At 31.8% G+C, this 25,338-nt stretch overlaps 2 protein-coding genes across 2 annotated transcripts; one reads left to right on the top strand and one right to left on the bottom strand.

Annotated features, from left to right (window-relative positions):
• The first annotated feature begins 5,525 nt into the window (after positions 1–5,525).
• Positions 5,526–7,434, top strand: LOC139872991 (2-phytyl-1,4-beta-naphthoquinone methyltransferase, chloroplastic). The gene is made up of 7 exons (XM_071860920.1): positions 5,526–5,719; positions 5,804–5,868; positions 6,010–6,100; positions 6,223–6,311; positions 6,416–6,611; positions 6,731–6,830; positions 7,161–7,434. Exons 1-7 carry the CDS (start codon positions 5,588–5,590, stop codon positions 7,259–7,261), a joined length of 774 nt encoding a protein of 257 aa, XP_071717021.1. The 5' UTR covers positions 5,526–5,587; the 3' UTR covers positions 7,262–7,434.
• Positions 7,435–7,715: 281 nt separating this feature from the next.
• On the bottom strand, positions 7,716–11,960 carry LOC139872977 (cysteine-rich receptor-like protein kinase 2). The gene is made up of 7 exons (XM_071860907.1): positions 11,195–11,960; positions 10,099–10,212; positions 9,859–9,998; positions 9,553–9,763; positions 9,029–9,263; positions 8,144–8,297; positions 7,716–8,057 (listed from the first exon to the last, which is right to left on the bottom strand). Exons 1-7 carry the CDS (start codon positions 11,958–11,960, stop codon positions 7,716–7,718), a joined length of 1,962 nt encoding a protein of 653 aa, XP_071717008.1.
• Between the last annotated feature and the right edge of the window lie 13,378 nt (positions 11,961–25,338).

Below are 25,338 nucleotides of genomic sequence, written 5' to 3'. Positions count from 1 at the left end.
AGTCGAAATTCTGTCCGTGTAACGCTACGCTATTTTTAATCATTGTAAGTTATGTTCAACCTTTTTATATTAATGTCTCGTAGCTAAGTTATTATTATGCTTATTTAAAACGAAGTAATCATGATGTTGGGCTAATTACTAAAATTGGGTAATTGGGCTTTGTACCATAATTGGGGTTTGGACAAAAGAACGACACTTGTGGAAACTAGACTATGGGCTATTAATGGGCATTATATTTGTTTAACTAAATGAAAGTTTGTTAATGTTAATATAAAGATTTACAATTGGGCGTCCCTATAAATTACCATATACACTCGATCGGACACGATGGGCGGGGTATTTATATGTACGAATAATCGTTCATTTAACCGGACACGGGAATGGATTAATAGCCACTAGAATAATTAAAACAGGGGTGAAATTACATTCAAGGGTAATTGGTGTAATTGTTAACAAAGTAGTAAAACCTTGGTTTACACGCAGTCGATAACCTGGTGTATTCATTAAACAAAGTATTAAAACCTTGTTACAATTCGAATCCCCAATTAGTTGGAATATTTAACTTCGGGTATAATAATAATTTGTCAAGGACACTTGCAATTTATATTTATGACTGATGGACTGTTATGGACAAAAACCAGACGGACATATTGAATAATCCAGGACAAAGGACAATTAACCCAAGGGCATAAAACTAAAATCAACACGTCAAACATCATGATTACGGAAGTTTAAATAAGCATAATTCTTTTATTTCATATTTAATTTCCTTTATTTTATATTTAATTGCACTTCTAATTATCGCACTTTTTAATTATCGCAATTTTATTTTATCGCATTTTTATTATTCGCAATTTCATTATCGTTATTTACTTTACGCTTTAATTTAAGTCTTGTATTTATTTTATATTTTACATTAGGTTTTAACTGCGACTAAAGTCTTAAAATCGACAAACCGGTCATTAAACGGTAAAAACCCCCCTTTATAATAATAATATTACTTCTATATATATTTGTATTTTTATAAAAGTAAACTAATATAGCGTTGAGCTTTGTTTAAAGATTTCCCTGTGGAACGAACCGGACTTACTAAAAACTACACTACTGTACGATTAGGTACACTGCCTATAAGTGTTGTAGCAAGGTTTAAGTATATCCATTCTATAAATAAATAAATATCTTGTGTAAAATTGTATCGTATTTAATAGTTTTTCCTAGTAAAATAATAACTATTTTATATACACCTCGTTCGACATCACTTAGGCGTTCGTGAAGTTCTCTTTCAGGTTCAGGATATGAAGGAATTAAATTAGAGTTGGAAGAACGTAAATTCATGCATCAATACCTATCCTGTAATCATAACACCACAAACAAACCAATTGCAAAAACACAAGCTTACAATAAAAAGTAACTTTTCTAGGAATTGAATTCCTACAAAAGGATCGAATAATTCAAAGTTTATTAAAATCTTTTAACAAAACTGCTCCCCGGCAGCGGCGCCAAAAAGTTGATGTGTCAAGATGTAACCTTTAAAATGTAGACAATATGCTTAATAATTAACACATAATACATGCAACTAAAACCCGATCATGCAGTAACTAGCAAGTAAATTGACCAGTTCGATCCACAGGGAGAAGTTTGTTTTAAGGACTTTAAACGATTAATTATTCTAAAGAGGGATTTGTGTTTAAAGTTGTATTTTTGTTTAACGAAACAGTAAATAAATATAATAAATAACAAGAATGAGAATGTGGTGTTTACTTCTATGCTTGATAAATGACATGGATTGTTCTTTTATAATTAAAACCGTTATGTGATAGTTACAAGTAATTAGTTTATATCAATTTCACAATATCTATAAACTTAAGAACTATGTTTAATCAACAAGATTCTTTCATGGTTGAATTCACATAAAACCTAGTTTACTAAGATCACTCTAAGTAAACTACATGATTGTATATCCTAGATATCATTCAATTAACATCCTATACTCACATATAGGTGGCTAAATCACTAGGTGTTGAAGTATAAGCTATGGCCTTTGATAAACTCACATATACCAAGTCATAACTTACATAATTGAACTAGGATACAAGGATGGTTACAACAATGGATCTTTTGAAAGAACATGGTGATTTAGATTGATTAACTAACTAGACCCAACCCGGTTAAACTCACGTGAAACCTAAATTACAACAATCACTTGAGGTAATTTCATAACTATGTTGCTTTGGAACTTATTCAATTACCGAATTAAACACATAACAAAATCACTTAAGCTTATGCATCTAATCGTCTAGATTACTAGGTGTATTGAAGTATAGATTGTTTTCCTAGTTAACTCACATTAATAGGTTTTCAATCTATATAATTGAAGTAATGAACTAAGCAATCATAACTATAGTTCTTGTAGTTGGACTAGATGATTTAATCAATCAAACATATATATAACTAGCATAACATCAAATTATAGAACAATCCCAAGCCATAAATCTTACATTGAAGCAAACACACAAGGCTTTTAGCCAAACATAATCATAATAGAGCTAATGGAATAGTTAATACAAGTTGAATTCATGTTTAAAAGATATAGAACGATAATACCGATTGCGATGAATAATCCTAGCTTAATCTTGATGTTGAAAGAATGGAGATTAACTTGTAACCTTTCTTGAGCCTTTAAAATCGTATTGAAACTGAGGGAGAAATGTAATAGTGAAGGTGTGTCAAAAGAATGAATCAAAGGCTCTCTTAAATAGGCTCAAAAGTTAGGTAAACTGGCCAGAATTTGATCAGATGCGCCACATCTCACACCAGATGCACCGCATTCCTTTAAAGTTTGTCGATTCCAGCTAGATTTGGCACTCAGAACTGTCGGCAGGGAAGGTATGCGCCGCATCTCCCACTAGATGCGCCGCATCTGGCTCTCTAAATGCGTCTCATGGCCTAAAAACGTTGTATCTGAAACCTTCGGTAAAAACATGCATATAGATGCGCCTCATCCCTTTTAGGATGCGCCTCATCTGAGTCTGGAAGTGTATTTCTGGGCTGTTTTCGTTATCGGACTTCATTTTAAGCATCGTTTTCGCTGTTGGTCTTCATTTATTCAATCACAATGGACTTTTACAAATATACATGAATTACAATACATACGTACAACAATTACATACAAATAGATACAGAATTAGATTAAAATAACGACAATAAACATGTATGATTTTGGCGTTATCAGCATATTATAACTTTCACATTATCTCATCGCCACAACGAAACAGTAATAGAAGAACATAAAGATGAAACTTGACATATGATCCAAATTGTCTTTAAGTAATATGGAAATTTTACATTACAATAATGCTCAAAACAACATGACTTACAAAAACATGATTTAAAGCAAATAGAATACACAAAAAAACCCATCTCTACTACATCGATCAATAAGAAATATAAATTTCAGCTATGTAATCATCCACGATCCAAAAGAAAAGTATTGTTTATCAGTAAAAAAAAACCTCATTACGGTCCCCATTATCCAAAAGAAAAGGCCATGCTACCATTTTAGATCTTTACAGTAGTTTTGAAACTAATAAATTATGTCAATTTCAGAATAGTCACCACTAAAGATGAACATTTAAAATGTTTTAGGGTGTGTATTATATTACCTCCTCATGACAATCATCTTCCATATCCTCTGCTTGTGTGTACACATTCTCCTCTTCTCATCTGCATCGAAGAAAACCTTTCAATCGATCAATATCTCATATACCGAGAATGAGAAATGAAATCGTATTGAATATGAAATGATTACATGAATGAAGCGAGATGATATTAAATCAAATTGAAAATCTGATTACAATCGTACTAAACTATTGTACTTATACATGATTACATGAATAAATCAACTGTTTTCAATTCTATCATTTCTATTGCTACTACACATAAACTTAATAAGTAATCAATATGTGTATAGAATCAAGCAGCCGAACATAAATTGTCATGACTGCAAGTTGTAAGTTGTCACGCCAAAATACGAACCTATTTTTTCTCATTACTTGACCTAACTTTCCACATGTTCATCATCAGAGCCTGTTCGCCTGTTCATTTTAAACATTCTTTCTATGAATCTCATTTATTTATATTGAGAGATGTAAGAAGTATCAAACACAATCGTTGACACAAATACAACTCAACGACATTTCAGTTGTCATAAAAGAGCATAATTTAATTATACATAAGGGTTATACGATAACTTTAAAATAATAGTTATTAATAAGTAAAATATATTTATGCACTTTAATGACAATATGACTTTTGTTACGAAATTTTTTTATTAATGTTTTGAGAAATGCTACGCTTACTGTATTTTTACAAAAATAATTATACAAAATAAGGTGGTATAATTATGTAAATGAAGTTAAGTAAGACCACTTGTTGCGATTATGTTGTCGTCGGCTAGTGTAGGTCACAACGCCACAACACAATGTTGTGGGTGCTCAAATGTTTAGTTGGTAGCGTGGAGCTAAAAAAAGGTCAAAGAAGACCACACTGAATAATTGATTTTCATTAGTTCTCACATTTTTAATTTAAATTAATGATTTTATTTTTACTTGACTACTAATTATATTATATCATATCATTCACAACTTTCCAAAACATTTTTAGAGAACATTAGTGTAACAAAATGTTATTTCCACAACACTGCTATAATTTGATTCGTAAAGTTCTCAGTGCTTGGTTAATGATAAGTATTGGGAATGTCAATGAAAACGGGAATACTAAGGTAATGGAATGAATATACTCATTGCATTGTTGTTGCTTGTTTCAAAAAGGATATTATACATATTTCTTTAATAAAATTTAATGATGCTTTAGAAATACATTTTGGTACAAAATTGAAAATTAATACATCTACTAAAGTGACTATGAAGATATGTAGTAATAATTAATAATAATTTGTTTGTTATGTTGTTGGAAATTCAATATGCTACCGTAGATTAGCAATCAGTGGAGCATGTGTAAGGGTGCAAACTAAAGTCCCACATTGGTAATAAGACAAAATAAATGTATGTATATAAGTCTTCCTGATTTGGCTGTCGTCAGGTTGAGTGTTCCAGGTAAAATGAGTGAATCCTGTACGGAATATCGTTGAAGGGGAGGCCTGGTAATGCGGTCTTCGGTTTGAGGGGAGGATTGTTGGATGCAAACCTAATGTCTCTCTCTACTACCAATTGGTTTAAACTAATTTTTTTTAAAAGCATCGGGAGCGAATTTTTTTTAAAAGCGTAGCAACTTTTTGTATGCAAAATATGGATGTTTTTGGATAAAAGATAGAGTCTTTTGAATAAAATATGAAGATTTTGGGGGTAAAATATGGAAACTTTTGAGAAAAAAGATCCGAGTCCAATCGAAAAATTCAAAATTAAACATTAAAAATCCAAAAAATCCAAAAAATAAACGTAAAAATTAAAAATCTACAGTATGCATCTCGTCCCTTTCTTATTTTCGCCACTACTGGGGGTGTCATCTTATTTTTCTAAAAAACAATATAGAAACGTTATCCTTAAAACTGCCAATACACAGTCATGTGATGATTATGGCATCATCACTGTTTCACTTATCATTTACTCCGGTTACCGGAAACACAAACCGACGGCACACAATTCACGCCTCCGCAGACCGCCAGGCTCTCTTTAGCCGCATTGCACCTGTTTACGATAACGTACGCATAACTCTTAATCACGTTTTATTTCACGTTTTCTGCTCAATTCTATGTCCTAACGCAATTAGTTACATATTCAAACAGTTGAATGATGTACTGAGTCTAGGTCAACATCGAATATGGAAACGAATGGCAGTTGATTGGAGCGGGTAACCATATACTGAATCCCTATTTTCTCTTATTAATTTTAATAACTCTCCAAATTTGTGTATACATTTAGCTGTTATAAAAGCTGAGTGCATTTATGTATGTATATATACATATATTGATAAGTTCAATTTGAATTTTAGGGCAAAAGAAGGGGGTAATGTGTTGGATTTGTGTTGTGGAAGTGGTGATCTGGCATTTTTGTTGTCTCAAAAGGTTGGAGTCAATGGCCAGGTAATGATAATTTAGCTATATTATTTATATTTTATTTTATTTTAATCCTTATGCAAAAATAAACGTTAATTTTACCACTAATAACCGACCCGGATATCTTCCCTGATTTTTACAATTTACAGGTTATTGGCTATGATTTTTCAAGAGAACAACTAACTGTCGCTTCATCTCGGCAGGAATTACGCTCAAAAGCATGTTATCGTAACCTTAAGTGAGCATTGGTATATTTAACTTTGTTTTGAGCGAACAGTGTGTTGGGTAAATGAGTAACTGTGTGCTCGTGGTAATCGGTGATCATTTTTTTATGTTTTGTAGGTGGGTTGAAGGTGATGCACTCGATCTACCATTTTCTGATGGTCATTTTGACGCGATCACCATAGGATATGGGCTAAGAAATGTAGTTGACAAATATATGGCAATGAAGGAGGTGTATCGAGTTTTGAAACCAGGGTCTAAAGCATCAATCCTTGACTTCAACAAAAGCACCGACCAATTTCAGACGTCTATTCAGGTCTGTCTCATGTCCTTTGTGTATTTAACATCCTGATGCATTTAGATTCAGATAAAGTGTCAACTAGTTGTATTGATTATTCTAACGCAATGTTTGAATGTTTGGGACTATTGTGGCAGGGTTGGATGATAGAAAATATTGTTGTGCCTGTAGCAGCCAGTTATGGTCTTTCAGAGGAGTATCGATATCTGAAGAGCTCAATTCAAGAATTTTTAACTGGTTGGTTTTTATTGCTCTACTATCTGATGTCTCAAATTTTTAGAGGTGGCTTTTTCAACACATTTATATGAAAACAGGTCCGTTCAGATTGACAAATTGTAATATATATTAGTAATAACGTTCAATTTGGTAATATAGAATACAAAATAAAATTGATCGAATACACTTGAGTGTAATCAAATGTCAGCAACATCCTAAGCCAATATATTAGATTATTATTTGTAATTTCATTAATGCTTTAGCTTATAGAAATGCCAATATAATTCGACCCGAGTTTTTTTGACTTGTATTCTTATGTTTGTTCGTTTGCAAATGATTTATATATTATAGGCGAGGAGTTAGAGCACCTTGCATTGGAAGCAGGATTTTCAAGTGCTAAACATTATGAAGTTGGTGGAGGACTCATGGGCAACTTAGTTGCTACACGATAAAACAACCTCAAAACTCTCCTCACTACACGGTACAACAGTTCTTCCCTTAAACTCTAATCATTGTATATGTATTACTTCATTCACTATGTATTTGTGTTTGATAAGTTTGCTATATACATGTTTCCCTTTTCAAAATAGACTTCTATAATATATACACTAAGGTAATTTGATGACCGATGAGACTAGAAATCATAGTAATGGTTTCATATTAACCCACACATTGCTATATCATAAAACAAATCTTCAAAGTAGGACTTACTAAACTTTATGGGGTCTGGACATATGTTTCATAATTAATTGGTTATAGACTTATAGTCATTGTAACTCAAAAGTGTAATAATTAGTTTTTTTTATGTATATTGTCTAGAATCGAAATACGACACAAAAAAAGGAATTTCCTTCAACCATAAACAAGATCTAGACTATGATTATGTTACCTTCATAACTATGAATGTTACCGTGGGTAGAAATGGCTATATGAATATGTAGCAACTGAAAAAGATTCATCACCATCGCAATTATTCAGTAGTTTTTGTGTCATGTTGTTGAGCTCCATGGTTTTATCGTCTATAAAAGGAGGATTAGAGGGTGCGGGTAAAGGTTCATCATACTTTGTTAACATTTTGCGTACCCTTGACATACACGGTCTTAAAGACGGAGCTTCTTGTATGCAAAGAAGTCCTACATGTACCGCTCGTATAGCCTCTTTTTTGAATTTGTTGTTCGGACTAATATGCATCTTTAGGTTTGGGTCGAATATTTCCTCCACCGTACCTTGCTTGAAATGCTTCCATACCTGTTCATACACAAATAACTCTAACTGATGTTACAGTTTACATAAGCAAATTTGAGATTGAAACTTGAAAAGTTTAAAAAACGTACGGTAAAGACTAAGCTGTCGGTATAATCTGTGGTTATATTTTTTCTGTTATTCTCTATTCCGGTGACAACCTCGAGCAGTAAGATACCAAAGCTATACACGTCTGCCTTTTCCGTTAAGTGACCATGGGCTAGGTACTCTGGTGCCATATACCCACTGAGAAATAGAATTAAAAAACAACTTAATGGACTGTTAGTATTTGCAATTAATTTAACAAATGGGTCAACAAGGTACGCTCATTGTTGTAAAAGTTGGTTGAGTCGGCCGACGCGTCGGTTTGGGCACTAAACCGTCCCGTTTCGCCCTAAAACTCCTAAAAAGTCGGTCTACGCTAAAAGTCAGGTCAAAGTTGAGTCGGTCAAAGTGAAAGTTGGTCAAATTTTAATAGTTTTTAAACTTTGATTTTGTGCCCTTTATCTTTGGTTGGAATATTTATAAAAGTTGTGAGGTTTTCCCTGTTCGGGTTACCCGAAAAGGGCAAGTAATCCGATCCCATACTCTAATGTACGCAGCCCATCATGAATACTCCCTGACTATTTCCAACCCTTCCCTGGTTGTTTCCAACCCTTCCTAGGCCACCCCAAGATTTGAACCCGAGACCTCTTGCAAGGATGTCAAGGCCCTAACCACTTGGGCTACCTTGGGATGGTTTTTGTTTGGAATATTTCTGTTTGATGTTTAATATGTATGTTTAATTTATTCATTACTAAAAGTCAACGTTGGTCAATGTCTGACTCGTCCCTCCAGATCCCGACCGACTAGCAACTTTTACAACCTCATGTATGCTTTTGTAATTCTAAAAGCATGTGCCTTCTATTGAACCGATGAGCATTAAATAAAAATGGTAGATTGAAAATGTGAAAAGAATAAGGTAGTTAGTTACTTACAGAGTTCCTGCAATGGCTGTGCTGATGTGAGTCTTATCATCTTGTAAAGATCTAGCCAATCCAAAATCGGCTATTTTAGCACGAAACCTAAAGTCTAGCAATATATTAGAAGCTTTGATATCTCTGTGAATTATTCGATTTCTCCTATTTTCGTGAAGGTAAGCTAGGCCTTCTGCTGTACCAGTTATAATATCAAATCTCTTCTCCCAGTTTAGGGTTTTGCCTAATGTTGCATCTGCAAAAGCACAAATTATCAATTCATAACAACGATCCCGCTTCATAAAAGCATAACCAACTTTGATTCAAATTTAGTGGGCAGAAAAATCATCCGAAGTTTCAATAATCTTGATCTAACTAAGGTGATTAACTGTCCAAAGTTGCAAATGGCCTGGCGGTATCGAGTGGAACCCTCCAACCAAGAGGTTGTGGGTTCAAGTCCAAGGGTGGACATAGTTGTATATATTCATGTAAAATCTTGTTGGGTGTGTGAGTTTGCCTTTAGAAAAAAAAACTACTTGACATACCAAAAATGAAGCGGTTCAGGCTCCGGTTTGGTAAATATTCATATACAAGAATGCTTTCACGTCCTGAACAACTGCATCCTAACAGTCTAACCAGATTTTTATGTTCAACGTTGCTAATCATGTTAACTTCGTTATAAAAATCCGCCGCTCTGAATTTGATGTTGAAAAAGAGCCTCTTCACAGCTACTTCTCGCCCGTCTAAAAGAACTCCCTGAAAGAAATAGTACCGCTGTCATTATCCATATTTAAGAGAAGGGTTCTACAAAAAAATAAAATCCCCATCACCCGACCCGCCCATTTTACCACCTTGTAGACAGTTCCAAATCCTCCTTGCCCAATCTTATTCGACTCGTCCCAATGTCCTGTCGCTTTCTCAAGAGTCGAGTATTTAAAGTTCCAGCTATTATCATTAAGCATCTTTACCATTTTCTCGGCATCAAATGAACCTGAAACATTTACAATCATTAGTTTGTTCCATGAATTCTATAGATTATAAATTTAGTTTCCATAGTTTCAAAACATGATCAAATTGTAACTGATTAGTACCTTTTCTCTTCTTCTGTATATATCTGTATTGCCAGATATATATACCAATCGCTGAACCAACTACTACAACCACCACAGAACTAATGAAGGTAACAACAATAACTATAACCTTCCCTGCAAAACCCACATATAAGAAATCATCAGAGCGCGTGCACACACACACATACATATAGATATTTCTGGAGTCTTTACACTAATCTCGACATCATTAAGTTTATAGTTTTGAGTACGTCGGGGACGACTGGACGAGTCGTTCGGGACCTTGGAGGGACGAGTGGGCGTTGACTAACGTTGACTTTTAGTAATAAATAAATTAATTATATATGTATTACACATAAATAAATATTATCTAACATAAAACATAAAACATCAATATTATATAGGGTGTGTTTGGCACCCTAGCTTATTGGAGCTTATAGAAACTTATAGGAGTTTGAGCTTATAATTTTAATAACCTCCAAGCCATAAGCTTCGTTTGATAGAAATAAAAAGTAGAGCTTATGAAAAAAAGAAGCTCTACAAAAAGAAGCTCTTGAAACTAGCTTCTTAAAATAAGTAGAGCTTATGAGGAATAAATTTACTAATATACCCTTGTTTATATACTTTACATTTTATATGTGATTCCATTTTAAGTCATTTCACAAGTATAAGCTCCAGCTCCAGCTACTTTGTCAAACACTTACAAAAAATAATAAGCTCCAGCTGCAGCTTCAGACATAAGCTCCAGCTAGTTTCGTCCAAACACACCCATATGACACAAAGTCTGATTTTAAAAATGAAATTTTTTACCTAACTTTAACTTTGATCGACTTTGACCGACCCAGACCCTACTCAGCCTGACTTGACCAACTATTTAGCGTTGACTGACTTATAAGGCATTTTTGGGCGAGTCAGGATGGGCTAGTCCCCAAACCGACACGTCGACCGACAAGGCTGACTTTTGCAACAATGAATATATATAGACATGTCTAGATGCTTTACAAAAATTTCGTCATCATTAAGTCAGATAATTTGACTACATCTCATGACAGTAATAACATTGTTCGAAAATCTGATCTAATGAGTTAAGCTGTTGAAATCAAATGAATTTCGTTACCTGTATTGCTCGCGCTACTTGTGGTCAGTACATGATTGTGAAAATTGGTATCAGAATACCTCATAAAACATCCCGTGTTCAGTGCACGACCCTCGGACCACGGTAGGCACTTCGAAATCGATGCAGTTGCGTTCGCCAAACACGCTCTACAAGAGCTCGGACTCAAAGTCCCCCAACAGTTAGCAAGTACATACACATATTCATTCCAACTACCAGATACCAACATCTGTTCCTTACCAAAATATTCATCGTTTCCCAATGCAATCGTTACAGCATTAGATATTGCCCGTGTTACCGTATCCTGAAACGCCCTACTTTTTGTTGTTGCGTTCCCACAAACGTATGTGTCGTTAAGCCCGGTATACTCCTCGTAGAAGTTGTAATTCTGGAACCGCACAAAGCAACCGTCTAGATAAATTCGACCCCCGTTGTTGGGATAACAATGGGGAAGAACATTACGAGCTTCAGCATAGCATAAGATACAATCTTCTGTAGATAAATCACCATAGCATTGGGCTAGACCGAAGTTTTTGTCGGGTCCGGTACCGATACTTGCTGTCCCATTATGTGATCTTTGTGTTTGGGTGCCAAGTAAATATGTCATGTTGACAAAATTCGGAATGAATTCGGTGTCCTTGTTTAATTTCTGCTGACCACAAATGATTTTGATGATCTGTGCTCTTGCATCCCCTTCTGTTGTTGATACTAGTTGTAGGATTATGATCAAAGTAACAAAAATCGCAGCTTTATGTGACAATTTTGTCATCATCTAGTAAGCTAAGCGAGTTTAATGGGCTCAAGAGGCCGCTGTTTACAATGAAAATTGCACAATTAGTTTAATAAAATCATATTAAGCAGGTGTTAAACTTCAAACTTCATTATCAGCATATTGATGTGGCCATAGAAAGGGTCCGAAACGGTCATCAATAATCCAGTTAGACCCCGTACATCTGAGTAAAAAGGTAGCTAAAAAGAAAACCTTATCTCGTTTATATGTTTATGTATAGGTTAAACGCATGTATGTACTATGTGTGAGACACAATGCTCATAAGAATCACGGAGTAGTATTTATATAAGCTTGTATATTACTCCATTTAACAAAGGAAAAGTTACTATATAGTTGCTGATCAGAGCTAAGTTCATACCTTGCGATTACTTTTCAAATTAGGTTGAGGGGATGACACATTTTTATTTTCTTATTGAATTCGATCGATATGCGAAAGGTGGTATGTGATATACGTAGTATATAGTTGTAGGTATACATTTTGTACGTAAAGATTGGGTTAAAATTGGAATTTAATATAGGAAATCTGTTATCATAGAATTAAATTTAATCAAATCAAATGGAGTTGATATATTAAGCATGCGATACGCAATTCTGGGATCAAAGATTTTACTTGATGTGTTTTACAAAGATTTACTTGCTGTGTTTTACAAATATTTTCCTTTTTTTTTTTTTTATTTTTTTTTTATTTTTATAAAGTTATTTTATTAGACTAGATAATTATTAAATTATTACAATCATTTTACTTGTATTATGGAGTAGATAATAATAATAATAATAATAACTAGAAATAGTTAGGAACCGAATTAGATTCTTGTTAATCGTTATTTTCTAACATAGATATTTTATTTGAAAATGGTAGAAAATTTCAATATAAACAAATACGAGTAACATATAACATAATCATCAATATCAATATATCTATAGTTTCTATTAAAATCTTATGATGTCATTATTAAGCTAATTCTTTTGTTAAAAAAATCAAAAAACAAAAGAAAAAAATCTAAGCATGGTGGGTGATGTCATTAATTTAAATAATTTTGAATTAAAATTAAATGTTATTAATTAATTATTATTATAAATCTTATTAATAATTATTTTAATTATTTTAATTAAATTATTTTAATTAATTATTTTGAATTAAGTACGAGACGGTATAAAAGCTAGGTAAAAGGAATCAATTCTAAATTTATATTTTAATTTACACTTTTAACATAAAATAACAATCAATATTATCTCTTATCAATGGATGTAGATTGTTTAATATGCATTTTAGGTGTTTGATGAAATGTTCAGCTGACGAGTTTCTTAGTCAGACTCTGTGGTTCCACGGGTCATTAAACTAAATGACTTTAGCATTTACGTTCACTTAATACCTAAAACATATCATTAAACTGATTTGTTTAAACAAACCCGTCGCTCCACGGATCATTTCACTAGTTCTATAAACAATAAACGTAACACATTTGTGAAATTCATTTAGTATACTTAGAGCACAGGTGTCGAGACACTGAACTCGGTGTCTAATTTCAGTGTCTTCCAACACACTGAAATCACTTGAGCTAAAATAGGAAAATCGTTCGGTGTTTAATTCTTTTTAAATTATTATCTAACTTATTTTGTGTACTTATATATATTTTTTATTTAATTTATTATAAAGTATAAATATTTATATTTATAGTTTTAAGAAGATTGACATTTGCTAGATTCACAAAATATGTCTAAGAGCCCATTTTAAAAAATATATAAAGTAAATTAAGGCCAAAAAATTCGTTCCACCTAATTAGCAAATTGGTCTATTTTTTTTTTATTTAACCTAAATACTAGTCACTATCTTATTCTTCTTCCATCTTCATTTTCAACAAATGTCACCTGCAAACCAAAAATGCCCCTGAATTCTCAAAAGCAAAAAACTAAAAATAAAAGAAAAAAAGTAAAGAAAGAAAGAAGCCAATCAAAAGGAATGACACATTGAAATCTCAACGTCGGCTAGCTAACGCCGAAAGACAATGGTGAAGTTTAACGGTGCTTTAACGCCGGGACGGAGTAGCCACGGTCATCGTCCCCCACGTCAGATTCCTTTAACGGCGAAAAATGTTCTCGACTCCCGGTGCTCTTAGGTTTTTCTATAAGAGAAATGTTACAATCACTTAAAATTCACAAAAAAAAGCAATTCCACAAAATAAACAGTTACATGCTTTTAATCAATCAAATTCAATTATTATTTCTCTCTTGCTAGTCTTTCCCTTCAATTTTGTAAACAGTTTTTTCTAAAAATTATGTGGGATATCATATCCCTTAAAAAAAATTATGTAAAGGGTTACGTTTCAAATGCCTCGTCTAAGACCAATGCTAATACTCAGACTCGCCCTCGAAGGCACTGTTGGCTGTCTCGTGTGCTGCTGATCGCCCACGATACTCGTTCAGTTTTTTCTTGGCATAGTGGAGCACGATGAGAGTTGAATAAAATAAAAAAAAATACATTTTAACAGCTATATTATATAAAAAATGACAACTCCTCTTTACCACTTTTTACCTTAATATTTTTCTTTTTAAAAAACTAACACGCACGCACGCACGCACGCACGCACGCAAACTTAACATTTTTCACTCAAATACAACATTTCTTTTTAGATTTCAAATCAACCTCAACCAAACATTCAAAATGTCAAAAAAAAATCATTAAAAAGTCGACCCAAATCAAACCTCTAACTATTTCAAAAGTTCATGATATATTTCATCTACTCGTTCGCAAATTTATCCCTCCCCGATCTGGTCAAGTCCCACAAATTAGTTTTGCGGCTTATTCACAAATGTCGACCGTTACACCATATTCGTTACGACCCAATGACCCACGAACGCAATATATGAATATGTTTTTATAACGTCAACAATAACAACGCGATTTCGTTCCTCCTCCTCTGCAATACCATTCTATCCAAACACCATCACAATCACCAATCGAAGAAGGAGAAGAAATATATTGTATAAAAAGCTAACACGGACTCCCGAGGAAAGTCGTATTTCAGCCCAGCGCTGGATCTACGTTTTGAAAAATCCATGTTTGATTCTTTTGGGTGCAACGTAAAAAAGGGAGTACAATGCACGTGTGGTCGAATCCCGACGAGCAATCAATAACAGACAAATGGACTAAAAGATTTTTATAGGTATATACTCCAAGCTCGAAGAACATTGGCAAAGTGGGGCGTCGGATATGAATATTATATTAATTATGCATGCACAATTCAAGCAACAAATAAAGAGAATTTTTGGATACTAGGAGGTATGACATCGCGTTTGACCCATCGTCAGTGACTCATAACCGTCTTTAAAAAAAAAAAAAAAAAAAAAAAAACTAAATTATAGAAGCCGAGCAAACTACCAAGAATTCTACTAATCTGAGCCTATAAAAATGACGGATGACAACACGAATCTGACGGACGTACCAAGCCCAAGTAACTTTGAGTCGCGTCATACCCAACCCAAGAGTCAAAAGATTCGGATTCTTCGGACAGTGGAGAAAGCTCGACAAAAGATTGTCGATTTGGTCGATGTTATGAAAGGTGCGATGTGTGACAACCCGGAAATTTCCAACCAAATTTAAACTTTATCTTTATATTATTCCAACACGATAAGCAAAGTTTGTTAAGTTAAATCTCAAGAATTTTAAATTGTGTTCATACATTCATTATAACCTCGACCAAATTCCAACGATTCACGAATCATTATATATAAATAAATATGTATATATATGTATATATATTATAACTTGAGAATATTAATAAAGTATTAAACGTATAATACTTTACATGAACGTATTTGTTTCAATATGTTTATCGATAGAATTAGAAGATAATATCAAATGATTAATTTATCAGATACATTGTGATATGATTACGGGTCTATGTTATGAGGTCCACTGTGATTTAAGAAATCTATTCTTTTTTACAACATTCGGAAAATGGTAAAGTGATTTATAAGTAAGAACGTGAAGTGTAACTAACTTAGATGTTGGATATCGACAAGTAAGTAACTCGACATTTTTCATTAAGATGATTTCATACGTTTATTTAACCTTTGAACTTTATCCCATGCTTCACCAACAGACTGTAATTTAAAAACTTGAAACCTATTATGAATATATATGATTCTACTTTTCTAAAACGTTTTATGATATAACGATTTCCATTATTTTAACCTTTAAACAAAATGATTCTTAAAAATATATTTGGTTTTGGAAAACAAAATTATTATATTTATTTGATTTAGTTTCAAACGTACAAAAACGTTTTCAGTTTAAAAAGAACTTTATTATTAAAACGTATATAACTTTTATAAATATCTAGAACCACTTTTGACAATTCATTACTTAACAAGTATGATAAAGATAACGATATTTATATTTTATTTTATTAAATATATATAACGATTTAAATTAATATTATATATATTTATACGCGTATTATACGTACATAGTTTTATACTTTTACTATACTTAAACTTTACCTTTACTTTATTTTTACTTTACTTTAACTTTAATAATTCACTTTAATAATTCATACTTTAATAATTCACTTTAATAATTCATACTTTAATAATTCACTTTAATAATTCATACTTTAATAATTCACTTTAATAATTCATACTTTAATAATTCACTTTAATAATTCAAAAATCTATTATAAATAGAATTCAGTAGGTTTCATTATTTCATAGAAACTTGAAAATATTTTTCTCTAAACTCTCTCAATCGATTTACATATATATATTTACTCCGTATTATTTCAAGATATTATTAGTATACATAAAATATTACGTCGGAGTGCGGTCCGAGTGATTTCGAAATTGTTTTTCGAGTGGGATTGGATTAAGGAAATTATGGGTTATAGCTATGGAGGTGATTGGGTATGGTTCATGGGTATGCTCATGAGGTCAATATAGTGTTTATCATCTCCGTTGCGTCTACGTACCTTTCCTGCAATATTGAATCTCAATATTGATACGTGAGTACTCATAATTTAACTTTTACATACTAATAGTGTATCCCTGACTAGTGCTCAAGTATATAGGATTATGCATGTTTGTACTTTTGATATTGCCTTTAGTTAGGTTATGTTGAATCCTGAATTAGTTATATATGCGACTGAGATAAGGTATAAGATATGCATGTCGTTGGAAAGCTAGCGAAAAATTAAGAAATTTTTATTTAGATATCGAATGATTTCGATGAACGGATTTGAAGTTATAGTCCATCGAATTTTTGTATTATTATTAAAAATGATTATTATTATCGTCGTTATTATCGTCGTTCTAGTTTTATCTTATTATTATTATTATTATTATTATTATTATTATTATTATTATTATTATTATTATTATTATTATTATTATTATTATTATTATTATTATTATTATTATCTTTATCAATAAAAGGATTTATCATTAAAAATTGTTTTTTTATTATTATTACTATCGTTATTATCATTAAAGTTATAATTAGTATTATTATTATTATTATTATTATTATTATTATCTAATTATTATTATATAATAATAATAATAATAATAATAATAATAATAATAATAATTATTATTATTATTATTATTATCATTATTATTATTATTATCATTATTAATATATATATCATTATTTAAAAATGGTTATTGTTATTATTATTATTATATTATCATTATCGTTAATAATGTCATAGTAATTATCATTATTAGTATTATTGTAATTAAAACTAATATTAGTAACACCTAATTATTTTGATTACTATTATTATTATCATGAACACGATATAAAAGACGATTAAAAGCTATTAAACTAAACGATTAGGAAATAATGAGTAAGAGTATCATGATGAAATTAAAATATTATAAGATATTGATTTAGATAAAATTATCGTTCTTATTATTTTTATCATTACTATTATTATTAAAAGTATCGTTAGTATCAAAACTATCATTTTAACAAAAATTATCATTTTAACAAAAATTATCATTTTAATAGAAATGTCATTGTTACTATAAAATATCATTTTTATTATCATTTTAAATAGAATTATTATTTTAAAGATAATATTAAAAATTATCGTAAATATTAAAGTTATCATAATTAGAATTATCGTTTTATCATAATATCATCTTAGTAATTATAAATATTGATATTTTTATAATAATAATTATTATTACAAAATAATACAACTTTTACTTACTAACATTATAGATATTATTTTATCAAATAAATATGTAATACAAACATATTTTACTACGTGTAATAAATTACTTTAATAATACCTATCATATTATCTTTATGATATTAAATGAACCCTATAAATTTTATTACTTAATATATATAAAAGTATATTTTATTATATAAATTTTAATATAAAATTTTATTTATTAATAAATGAATTATATTATTTACTCTAATAAATCTTTTAAAAAAATTTAAAAATATAAAACGACGATATTTAAAATATATTATAATCATGTATAAATTTTGGAAATCATTTTGAGTCAAATTGACTTTTGTTGACTTTTGCATATTAGTCTCGAGCATTAGGATTGTGGTACACTATGACCTGACCTAATTGTTAGACAAATATTGACCAACATATAATTATATATAATTAATTTAGGTTCATGAATCTGAGGCCAACCTTGCACTAGTTCAATGACGTTATATGTATTTTCACTACGAAATACAGTATGGTGAGTTTCATTTGCCTTTTTACCCTTTATATTTTTGGGCTGAGAATACATGCGCAATTTTTATAAATGTTTTACGAAATAGACACAAGTAATCGAAACTACATTATATGGTTGAATTATCGAAATCGAATATGCCCCTTTTTATTAAGTCTGGTAATCTAAGAATTAGGGAACAGACACCCTAATTGACGCGAATCCTAAAGATAGATCTATTGGGCCCAACAAGCCCCATCCAAAGTACCGGATGCTTTAGTACTTCGAAATTTATATCATGTCCGAAGGAGGATCCCGGAATGATGGGGATATTCTTATATGCATATTGTGAATGTCGGTTACCAGGTGTTCAATCCATATGAATGATTTTTTGTCTCTATGCATGGGACGTATATTTATGAGAACTGGAAATGAAATTCTTGTGGTCTATTAAAATGATGAAAATGAATGATTATGATAAACTAATGAACTCACCAACCTTTTGGTTGACACTTTAAAGCATGTTTATTCTCAGGTATTAAAGAAATCTTCCGCTGTGCATTTGCTCATTTTAAAGATATTAATTGGAGTCTTTCATGGCATATTTCGAAGAACGTTGCATTCAAGTCATTGAGTTCATTAAAGATTATTATTATTAAGTCAATTTATAGTTGAATAGTGGATATTATGAAATGGTATACATGCCTGTCAATTTTTGATGTAAAGAAAGTTTGTCATTTAAAAACAAATGCAATGTTTGTAAAATGTATCATATAGAGGTCAAATACCTCGTGATGTAATCAACTATTGTGAATCGTTTATAATGTATATGAACGGGTTCTTTCAGTTGGTATCAGAGCGGTGGTTTTAGCGAACCAGGTCTGCATTAGTGTGTCTAACTGATAAGTCGTTAGGATGCATTAGTGAGTCTGGACTTCGACCGTGTCTGCATGTCAAAAGTTTTGCTTATCATTTCTAGTCGGAAATCATCTGCTTATCATCCATAGGAAATTAACTGCTTATCATTATTAGTCTAGACACGTCTTGCTACATTAATTGCATGAGTAGTGTATAGACAAAATTCATATCTTAGCGTATCTGCTAAATCATATCTTATCGTATCTGTTACTTTAAACTTTGCCTGACATATCCCGCAAATTCCTCCGTAATCTATGAAATCTTTTGATCTCTATATATAGATATCCTATGTAAATAGAATACCACCCGATAGCCGAAAAATCATTTTATATCGAAAAATCCTTTATCCAATCGTACGAAATGGAATTTGTCATCAGATCAAGTCACTCGGATTCCGAAATAGAATCTCACTCAAGCTCTGAAAGCAGTGTGACCGGAATGGATCAACTAATCAATCATCACCTATTCTGGATGAATTGGGGATGGGTTTGTAGCCTCCTCAATCATTGGAAACAAGAAGAAGGCGATCCTTTCCATCCACCACATTGCCCTCTTGGCGAAGAACCTGAAGCACTTACCGGCGAACCTGTTCGAGACACCATTTTCTCTCTCATTTCCAGGGTATCCCGTCACGATTATATACTATATCAAATTCTAGATTTTATTTATCCGCTCGTTCCGACCGACAATCATCCTGGAATAATAGAAGAAGTCAACGAACTTCGCGCTCGGGTAGTGGCTTTGGAGAATATGGTGCAGAGATTACAAACACCAGCAGCAGCATCAGCAACATAACCAGTACCACCATCATCAACGCCAACAGTACCATTACCACCTCCAACCACAACCGCGTTGTAAACCTCAACTTCACAATCTGTCCCACGAGCATCAACGTCATACGCACCATAGATACCAAGGAGTACCAACAACAATAACTGATGAAGTATTAATTCATAACTTCATTGGAGAAACATTCCGCGGCGATTATATAATCTCTAAAGTCTTAGAGATTATCTAATCTAGCCCTAACCATAAATCAGTTAAGCGAACCAAAATGATAGAAGGAAGAGTAGAAACCCTGACAAAAATGGTGTGTGATTAACAAGTTAAACTTGTTTTACCAATAGCATCAACAGTACCGTCAGCGTCACCAACATCGTCAGTACAGTCAACATCAGAATCAACAACACCTATAACATCACAAACTCCGCCAGTTCAAGAATCACTGTTTACATCATTACGAATCAATAACGTGTATATTGTATCAACAAGTTATGAAAAATTAACTCATTCCCTCTGAAGAAATTATATATATATATATATTTTATATATATATATTTTGAAATAAAAAAATAAATCTTTCCGTGCTAAGCTATTGTGTGTGAATCTTAACTACTCGGTTAATTCATATTACAAATATACAATAATGTACGTCCCTCACCCGCGACTTAACCATCGTTAACTACAATCTCTGTCTCAATTCAACAAATTCCAATTCCTAATAAATCAAGTATATATTTGATTTTACACTTCATCATTGATGTAACCGAAACTTTTCAGATAACATCATTCGTACTTTGCGAAGTTCACAAGAATTTAACAAAAACCAACATCACATCTCAACAAATAACGAAGTATTGATTCATAATTTCAATATTATTGAAGAAATACTTATGTAACCTCTAAAGCCTTCAAGGAATTATTCAATTCTAGTTCCAACCGTAAATCGAATGAGTTTAATTTAGTATTAACTCATTAAAATCTATGTTACATCTGAGAAGAATATATACATATATATTTTCATAAAGACTGTAATAAAATTCTTATGTACAAAATATTAATTGTGAAATTTTTTTTAACGGGTAGGTAATACCCGAGAGATATATATAAATTCACAATTAATATGTTACATTCTTCGAATCAGATTAAGCAAATTATCAATTATACTTCCTACTTTCACAATAATATACATTCTTTCATAGAAATCAAAACAACCATACTCATTCAAACCCAATTACATATTCTGATTTTAAAATCTCAGAATTCAATTTGAGATATAACCGGTACCATCACTTTTAGATTCCTACATCTTTCAAAGCTATACTTTGACTTCAAAAGTGTGTTAGAACATCAAATGTATACAAACGATTACAATCTATGTTCAAACCCTTCGAAAATCTCTGAAGACACTTCAAATAATGAGCAATCGAGATGATGATTCAACCACATATTACCCACAGTTATGTACTTAAAAAGCTCTCGAAACCAAAGTCATAATTCAACACATATCTGTGTCAGATCTTTTGGCATTTATTAGCAAAAATAACCTTGCAATTCCTTTGCAAAGTAGCAAATTATATCACAGCTCCAGCAAGACAATTTCGATTTTTTCATTCGGAGTAGCCTTATCATAATTTTGATATATGTGATTACCCTTTTGTTACCGGAGAACCTTTCATATTCCACCACATTAGCAATAAACTTACCAACAACTTCACTGATCTTGGGCATTCCGAAGAATCATTATATTTATCGAAACCTCATCATTTTCTCATCTGCCTCTTGTAACGAGAATTGCCATATGAATCACTGGAAATTAGAAATCAGTATTTTGAAATCTCACAGCATGTTGACGCCAACAGTTATACATAACGTCTATTTCCAAGGCTTACATACTTCGAATGTGAAGTTTCTGAAAAACACTCTGAACCGCGAACTAGTTCTCGAAATGCTGATGAAGTAACAAAAACTGTAAACGACCTTAGCAGTAAAAAGTTTGATGGTAAAGATTAGTGTATTAGCAAAGCTCAGAAATAGAGAAGTTTTGGAACTGAAAAACGGATTGAGCAAAGTATGAAGGAGGCTGTGGACAAATCACAAAGACTGAACCTGCCTTCAAAGAATCCAAATGATTCAGTGTCTGCTGAAGTCATTAACGAATACCTTGCTCCTGACACTAAACCCTTACAGACAACATACTTCATCATCCTCTGATATTAGAAATTCTAAGATATCATCGTATCTTTCATTATAAATATCCTCCATATTTCTGAAGATATTTCCATAACTATTCTTATCTGGAATCATTTATCTCTTTGCGCTATCTGTATTACATCAAAAAGGAAACTGTTTAGTTCCTATACTCTGTAAACCTTTGAGTTTAAAATATGAATATTTTTGAAGTAGTGTTGGAAACTGAAGCATGAGTTAGTATAATATAATGACACTTGATCAACGTGATTATATTACAGTAATTCATGCTGAGTTTCTAAATGGAACGCGATGATTCACAGATCATAACATCATCATGTGCCATGTTATATGACTCTTGTATTCTATTTAACCTCTAAAATATCAAGAAAATATTTCTTGATGATTCGGCTTTTTCTGAGGTATTCTGGTAATTTGACAAGTCAAGATCGTGCCATTACAATTTTCTTCCTAGAACATTAACAATGTTCATTCCAAAATTCATATCTGCAAATTCTGGACCATTACAAGCGGTGCTTAATCGCAAGAAGAAGAAACGAAAGGACAAAACTCCGAAATAGAAATTGGGGTATAAATTGCAGCAAATAAAAGATAGCATTAACTGTGGATGACAATGATTATAGAAGATAGAAACAGAGACTTTGAAATATAAGGGAAGATATAAAGCCCAACGACAAACCAAAAGTTATAAACCATATATATCGATGCATATAGCAATATAAAGACACGGGAGAACTAGAAACACTATAAACCCAAGAGTATAGTAGAAGTAAATAGATTCTTCCGGCGGTAGATGAAAAAGAAGAATGACCGATATGAAAGTTAGAAGTATATCGAGAATCCGAACTGGATGGAGCATATTGATGAATACTTTAAAATATGAGTTGAGGGGGAAAGAATAGAAGGTGATGAAACATGACTAGGAACTTAGAAATCAACAGATTTAATTCACACAATGACAGAATAAGTGAATCAAACCCTCTAGTGAATAGGTTAAGCTTTTTGGGATTAATTTAGTCATACCACAACTAAATCAATTGTGATTAGATCAACACTTAGAGCTATTATTCACCACCTGGGTGATTTGGGTTGAGAGAGAATCGGAGGAGCTCACTAGATCTGAGTGTGTGTAACAAATGAGAGGCTTAACCTAAAATGAAGAACATAAGACTTTATATACCCCTGCTATTGACTCACCCGTACGATTCATCCATCACACATATGAGTTGGCTTCATCAGCCGTACGGGTGATCACTCACTCGTGTCTTCTCATTTAGGTTGTAATTGTGACTTAGCTCAGCATCAACCGTGCGTATGAGCCTATCAGCCGTACGAGTGAGGCTTCACTCGGACGTCTGACTAAGTCTAACATAGTCAAACATCCAAATCTCATTCCTGCAGTTCCTGTAACCACATACAAACACGGATAGGATAATAACGAACGATCATGGTGGCTTGTAAACTGTTGTACCTGCAATGGACGTGGGTAGATGTCTAGGGACTTGCATAAAATGCATCAACAGAAGGTGTGAGTTGTAAGAAAACGAAGGAGGTGAATTTATAAGAAAATCTCCGACAGAACAATTAAAATGGACGATCGCATTTAAAGCGGATCCTAATTCCCTTTGTTACCGGAGAATCAAATCTTATTACAAAGATTTTCTTCAAATCCCTTGAAATCTGGAAATCAATCATATCTACGTCAAATGATAAGATGAATCTACACTTACTCATTTCACTCTTCTATGTTAGCTTCATTCGTACTCTTCATATAAATGGATTGTTTATCCAAATTATTCGCTGATGATAAAACTCTAATTTTCAGCCTGTATGCATCATGAAAACATAGTTATTATCATTCACGACCTTTCCACACAAATTTCGGGACGAAATTTCTTTAACGGGTAGGTACTGTGACAAACCGGAAATTTTCAACCAAATTTAAACTTTATCTTTATATTATTCCAACACGATAAGCAAAGTTTGTTAAGTTAAATCTCAAGAATTTTAAATTGTGTTCATACATTCATTATAACCTCGACCAAATTCCAACGATTCACGAATCATTATATATAAATAAATATTTATATATATGTATATATATTATAACTTGAGAATATTAATAAAGTATTAAACGTATAATACTTTACATGAACGTATTTGTTTCAATATGTTTATCGATGGAATTAGAAGATAATATCAAATGATTAATTTATCAGATACATTGTGATATGATTACGGGTCTATGTTATGAGGTCCACTGTGATTTAAGAAATCTATTCTTTTTTACAACATTCGGAAAATGGTAAAGTGATTTATAAGTAAGAACGTGAAGTGTAACTAACTTAGATGTTGGATATCGACAAGTAAGTAACTCGACATTTTTCATTAAGATGATTTCATACGTTTATTTAACCTTTGAACTTTATCCCATGCTTCACCAACAGACTGTAATTTAAAAACTTGAAACCTATTATGAATATATATGATTCTACTTTTCTAAAACGTTTTATGATATAACGATTTCCATTATTTTAACCTTTAAACAAAATGATTCTTAAAAATATATTTGGTTTTGGAAAACAAAATTATTATATTTATTTGATTTAGTTTCAAACGTACAAAAACGTTTTCAGTTTAAAAAGAACTTTATTATTAAAACGTATATAACTTTTATAAATATCTAGAACCACTTTTGACAATTCATTACTTAACAAGTATGATAAAGATAACGATATTTATATTTTATTTTATTAAATAT

Source organism: Rutidosis leptorrhynchoides, chromosome 10, assembly GCF_046630445.1.
Source record: "Rutidosis leptorrhynchoides isolate AG116_Rl617_1_P2 chromosome 10, CSIRO_AGI_Rlap_v1, whole genome shotgun sequence".
Taxonomy (NCBI): domain Eukaryota; kingdom Viridiplantae; phylum Streptophyta; class Magnoliopsida; order Asterales; family Asteraceae; genus Rutidosis; species Rutidosis leptorrhynchoides.
This window is presented reverse-complemented; position numbering and strand designations above follow the sequence as displayed.